At 48.2% G+C, this 6,000-nt stretch overlaps 1 protein-coding gene across 1 annotated transcript in view; it reads left to right on the top strand.

Annotated features, from left to right (window-relative positions):
- Positions 1 to 293: 293 nt before the first annotated feature.
- LOC125942597 (uncharacterized) overlaps positions 294 to 6,000 on the top strand; it is a 47,723-nt gene continuing 42,016 nt past the window's right edge. Inside the window, exons 1-2 of the mRNA XM_049660787.1 lie at positions 294 to 427; positions 2,097 to 2,241. Coding sequence (XP_049516744.1) covers positions 2,099 to 2,241 — 143 coding nt within the window. The 5' untranslated portion in view covers positions 294 to 427; positions 2,097 to 2,098. The remainder of the gene's footprint in view (positions 428 to 2,096; positions 2,242 to 6,000) is intronic.

Here is a 6,000-nt window from a genome sequence, read left to right as displayed (position 1 = left end):
GTGTTTGACGTGAGGAATCATTTTAGGTTATAGCGCTCCTGGACTCCGTGGCGCGGATGTTGCAGGCAATAAGCACAATTTTTTTTTTACTGCTTTACCGCACGTGCCGCCGCTGCACTCCTTCCTGCTAAAGCACTTAACTCGGCCTGAACTGCACCGCACTCGTACACCAAACGTCATCAGCGCCACTCGCCTCTTCTTTTGTTTGCGTGCCACCTCCTCTCTCCATCCGGCTGCGCACGTTAACATTAAATAAATATCACGATGTTTTTCTGTGGAAACGCTAAACCTCGTCTACCCCCTAAATGTCCTCGTAGTTGTAGAACCTATAAGAGCTTCCACATTTATTTAAGCCATCCAGTAGAGTCCTGAAGAGTACTGTAAGCATTTGATTGAAGCAAGGGTCAAGTTGTCTATGGTCGCTGCGGTGAGTTAATTTGTGGCTTCGTTGTTGTTTTCTTGTTTTTGTTTTTTTCATTCGCATTTCTACATTAACATGTCTGTGTTTGCCAAGCTTGAGCAGATCTTTTTTTCTTCTTTGGTGTCCACTGAGTGGGGCGAGTAAAAAAATCTTCAGGAGACGCATGGTCCCATACGTTTGCTTTTCTTCAAAGCAATAAAACACGCAGAATTCTCCATCTTGAGTTCGCCCGCCAGAATTCGGTGGTTTGTACTCTTTTGGGTAAGTAACAAATATCCGCACAAGACGTCGTGTAAGGCACATGTACACCGTTATGAAGAAATGCTCAAGTTTCTCTCCCTTAATAATAATCTGTTAGCCTTCTAGAAGTACACAACCCTTTGCAATGAGAGTGGCCATACGGGCTTGATGGTCATTGATCGTGGGAAGGGCGAGTTGCAGCGCAAAAAAGGCTCAGCGTCAAGAGAAGGCGCATGGAGCGCTGCCCCGTGTGTGGATTCCATGTGCCTTACTTTGACCCTGTACAATGTGGGCTAGTATCAGGGGTGTGCGAATATTCGAAACTTTCGAACGACGAATAGAATGATGTGCCATTCGATTCCGTCTTGGAACCGAACAGTCACTATAAGTAAATGCGAATATTTTACAAATACGTTGCGAATATTTCAAAAGGTCCACTGCGCCCAATTAAACGTAAACCTCGAGCCACAGTGCAGTAAATTTTCACTATATCCGGCATTATATAGGCGTAAAACATGTCAACTTGCGAACTAGAGCAGTCTACATCGCTTAGGTATCCTTACTTTACAGGCTATATAGCGATCATTCGCACTATCTGAAAAGTCCTGTACATTCGAAAAAAAAACTACTTGTCTGCTCTCAATGCTCCATTTGTGCTTTAAATGAAGAACGCTTCATAACGTACTATATAATGACAGAAACCTGCTAACTTTAAGAATACTAGGATGTGAACATCGTTTTATATTAATTGTGATAACGGCTCATCCTTGTACGAAAACTATTCAGAAGCTATTCGATATTCGATTCAATTCACTTCTGTCACTATTCGATTCGTATTCGATTCGGGTTCAAAAATCCCTATTCGCACACAACTAATTACAATTCCTTTCGATTCATTCTATTCCTGGCTTGTGATCTACTGCTGTCGACTGGCCCGTCATGGTGATAAGGTAGACCATGCGGCACTCTAACAACTGATAAAGCGTGGAAAAGAGATGAATTTGTCCTTACAATACCGAGGCCTTGGTTCATATTACAGTATCACTCACTTCATATTCATATCACTCACTTCAGGAGAAAAATAAAATAACAAAATACCCTGTTGATTTTTCTGAACGCAAGACGAGTGGACGCGAAATTGTTTAGCGAATAAACGATGAATTTGCCCCAGTGAACACCAGTAAAGAATCTCCACTTTCTCCGCACACAAGAAGGTGCATAGTTTGCAATGTGAACGAAATAAAACATTGTGGTGTGAGCGATGGTGCCAATCTGGATGCTTTTTATGCAAATGTCGCGGAACGGCTCGGCAATGATCTGCGCAGAAAATGGAGTAGTTATTATAGGCAGTTGGAGTTGAACACATACTCAGCGTAGAAATGGAGTTGCGTCTAAAAGCGAACTGAGCCATTCGTAAACCTGCATTTTATTGCAGCTATGAAGCCTGCCTCGGTAGCTCTTTTGTTTTTGTACATTTTTGTTTACTGCGTTGGAAACGAGTATTTCGTGGAGGCGGCAGTCGTGAACGGCTCGGAGCAGCTAGATGGCGCTGGAAACGGCAACTCGACTTCGCTGGATGTGTAAGTCCTTTCTTCCCCTTGCTTCTGTTTTATTGTCATATATATATATATATATATATATATATATATATATATAGGCACTCACTACGGTAAGCTAGAGGACCCGTCATAATAGTAGATATATTATGTTGTCGGGCCCCCTCACTGCTAAATTGAGGTGCCCCCTTTTTTATTCCATCGCATGTTATGTGCACACAGGAAGGGGAGGGGGTTGTTCTGCGTCTCATTGCGACACCCAGTAACAACGTAACAACGAGTAATTATTCACTTGTCTGCGGCCGCTAAAACAGCATCTACCTAAGGCCCCCACCCCAATCCCCCTGGGCTATGCAACGGGTCGGTTCGCTTTCCTAGACAGGCGGCCTCCGTGTTAGGCGTGGTGGTGAAGCATAGGACAAAAGAACAAGTGCAGCAGATGTTCAATGAGAAAAAAACAACGCAGCCAATTGAAAAAATAACACAATGATGTTGTGCTAATTACAATTACGAGCCCCAAATACAAGCCCCACGCAATTACAAGCCCGACGCTTTTGGGCAGCGCCATGAACCCTGATAGAAGAGTTCGCTGTTGCAAAGGTTCTGGATCGGCTGGATGCATATTGGAACAACTATATTGCCGCGGGTATATGCCAGTGGGGACGAGGTTGAAGTAGCGCGGGCTTTTAGGTTAAGCGTGGAGACGACGAAGACGTTGTTGGTCTTCTTGACGACTGATAAAGTGTCTTTATTAGTGCTGCTCCGCGTCCTCGTCGATCCCACCTCGTTACACTGGAGGAGGTGCTGGGTATTCTCCATCCTTCATGCTTGGCACCCCTTCACGGAGCCAATGACCGAGCCTGGAATCGCCATTGCGCATCGAAACACCGGTCCACCGGTTCATTCGCCGCCTACTAGGCCTAGCGCCCGAGAACGGTTCCCTGCAAGAAACCTCAAGGAATCGTTCGCCTCCTGCAACCACCATGGCCACCGCGGCTCCAACGCAAGTAACCCTGCAGAACCCTATGGTTCCGGAGAGCTTTCATGGTGATGCCTTTGAAGACGTTCAAGATTGGCTGGATCAGTTCGAGCGCGTCGCCAAGTACAACCATGTGACCAGCTCGGCGGACAAACTTTCGAGCGTCTATTTCTATCTGAAGGACAATGCTCGTACGTGGTACGTCAACCGGGAGAGAAGCTTTGCCACCTGGGACGACTTCTGCACACAGCTGCTGGATACTTTTACAAGCATCGACAGGAGGGAAAATGCACAGCGTCTTCTCTAAACCCACATTCAAAAACCCAATGAGAGCGTTCCTATGTTCTCAGAAGATATGACCCCTCTTTTCCGTTGAGCAGACCCTGACATGCCAGAGGAGCGAAAGCTGCGGTATCTCTTGCGGGGAGTGAAAGAACAACTGTTTGCCGGCCTTGTGAGAAATCCACGAACAACAGTGGCGAAGTTCACAAAAGAGGCCACACCCATTGAACGGGCCCTACAGCAACGATACCGCCAGCATGACAGGGGTAACTCGGCGGCGAACACTTTCGTTCTGGCTGCAAGTAACGACAAGTCTCCGCGTGAAATTATCCGAGAGAGCTTCGGCAGCTGGTATTTGTGAGTAGGGGTACGGAACCGGCGCCAATGGTATCTTTTGTAGTTGATGTGGTCCGAGAAGAAGTCCGGTAAGCTTTTTCATCACCATACTGTGGTAACGTGCCGCGGCGCCCTACTTATGCGGAGGCTGTTCGCCGTGCAGTCAACGCAACTTCGACGCCGTTGACACCCACAACTAGACCACCACCTACGCTACAAACTGAGTCGATATCGCCACCCCCGTCGACTCTACCGACCTCGCCGATCACGCCAACACAAACAATGTCGTATCTTCGACCCACGCACGCCAATCCTTGGCTACATGGAGAGTTGGCACCGAACAATCAGCGTCGCAAAACCGATTTGTGGCGCACCGTCGACCGCCGACCACTGTGGTTCCATTGTGGCGAAGCTGGACACGTCTATCGAGTTTGCCACAAATGGAACAACTATCGCGCCGCCCAATACCCATGCTTTCCTGCCAACTACGCTTTTTCTCCGTATGACGTTCCACGCGCCTACGACGCTCCTGTGAACGTCCAGCCGCAAATTACGACGACTTCCGGATCACGTTCTCCTTCGCCATCACCTGCGCGCTACAACTCACCGACTCGTTGCAGTTTTGCCGACGTCACTAGGGGCAGCTCCCCTAGCCCGCGACGGGGAAACTAGACGCAGCGACCTCCGGGGGTGAGGTTGCCAGTACTCGAAGTTCTCCATATCCCCCATTATCGACGTACGACGGTGTAAAGACTCCGACGAATGCAAGGACGAATACGGCGAAGACGGCGAATGCAACGACGAATACGACGGACTCAACTACGAAAGAAGTAACTGACATCGTCAGCGCCGACCTCATCGTTCGCATTGACGGCCACCAAGTAGCCGCTCTTGTTGACACTGGCTATTTTTCAATCATAAGCTTACAGCTCGCCGACAAACTAAGGAAGGTGAAGACGCCATGGCACGGACCCAACAAAAGAACCGCCGGAGGTCAGTTGATGACACCTGTCGGGAAATGTACAGCCCGACTCTTAATCGCCAGTTCAACCTTCGTCGCCAACCTCGTCATTCTTTCTGAGTGTTCCAAAGAACTTATATTGGGGATGGATTTCCTGCGTGAGCACGGTGCCGTGATTAACATCCGCGACAGAAGCGTCACGTTTTCCACGAACTCGGATAATGTCACTCATGAGGAGCATCCACAACCTCGCTTACGTATAGCTGCAGACGACGTGATACTTTTGCCGCGGAGTTGCTCTCTTTTACCCGTGCACTGTGACAGCCTGCAGAATGGGACCGGCGTCGCTGAACACATCAATGCGCGAGCAGAGAATTGCGGCATATCCATTGCCAGAACACTTATCAATGTAATCAACGGAAGCGCCGAACTCTTGCTGACAAATTTTAGTAAGGAGCGTCGACACATCGTGAGAGGCACTGCTGTCGCTTATTTCGACCAAGTAATACCGATAGAAGACTGCCACTTAGCGCAAGAGACGACATCTACGATCCCCACAGCTGCGCCTATAGTAGACGTTAGTTCGACGTTAACGGCCGTTGAGCGAGACCGTCTTCTTGAGCTCATCAACCAGTACCAGGGCTGTTTCTCATCTGCGTCAAGAGTTGGTCAAACGCCACTTACCAAACATCGCATCATTGCTGATGTCGACGCCCCACCTATTCGACAAAACCCTTATCGCGTGGCCCCAAAGGAACGCGAGACATTCCAAAGACAAGTGAAGACGATGCAGGAAGATGGCGTTATTCGACCAACTAATAGTCCTTGGGCGTCACCTGTAGTTTTAGTGAAAAAGAAGGACGGTAGCCTGCGCTTCTGCGTAGACTATCGGAAGCTCAATTATGTCACAAAGAAAGACGTTTATCCACTGCCAAGTATTTATGATTCCTTGAACAGGTTGCGAAACGCGTGCTACTTTTCCTCAATGGACTTGAAAAGCGGTTATTGGCAGATCGAAGTGGATGAGAGAGACCGTGAGAAAACCGCCTTTGCGACGCCTGACGAACTTCTCGAATTTCAGATACTTCCCTTCAGTTTGTGCTCAGCGCCAGCAACATTTCAGCGTCTAATGGACACTGTGCTCTCTGGACTCAAATGGCAAACCAGCCTGGGGTGCCTGGATGACGTGATTCTCTTTTCCGCAACGTTCGGCGAACATTTACTA

This window comes from Dermacentor silvarum, chromosome 1 (genome assembly GCF_013339745.2).
Source record: "Dermacentor silvarum isolate Dsil-2018 chromosome 1, BIME_Dsil_1.4, whole genome shotgun sequence".
NCBI classification, from domain to species: Eukaryota; Metazoa; Arthropoda; class Arachnida; order Ixodida; family Ixodidae; genus Dermacentor; species Dermacentor silvarum.
The sequence above is the reverse complement of the archived record's forward strand: the minus strand, read 5'-3'. Positions and strand labels throughout refer to the sequence as shown.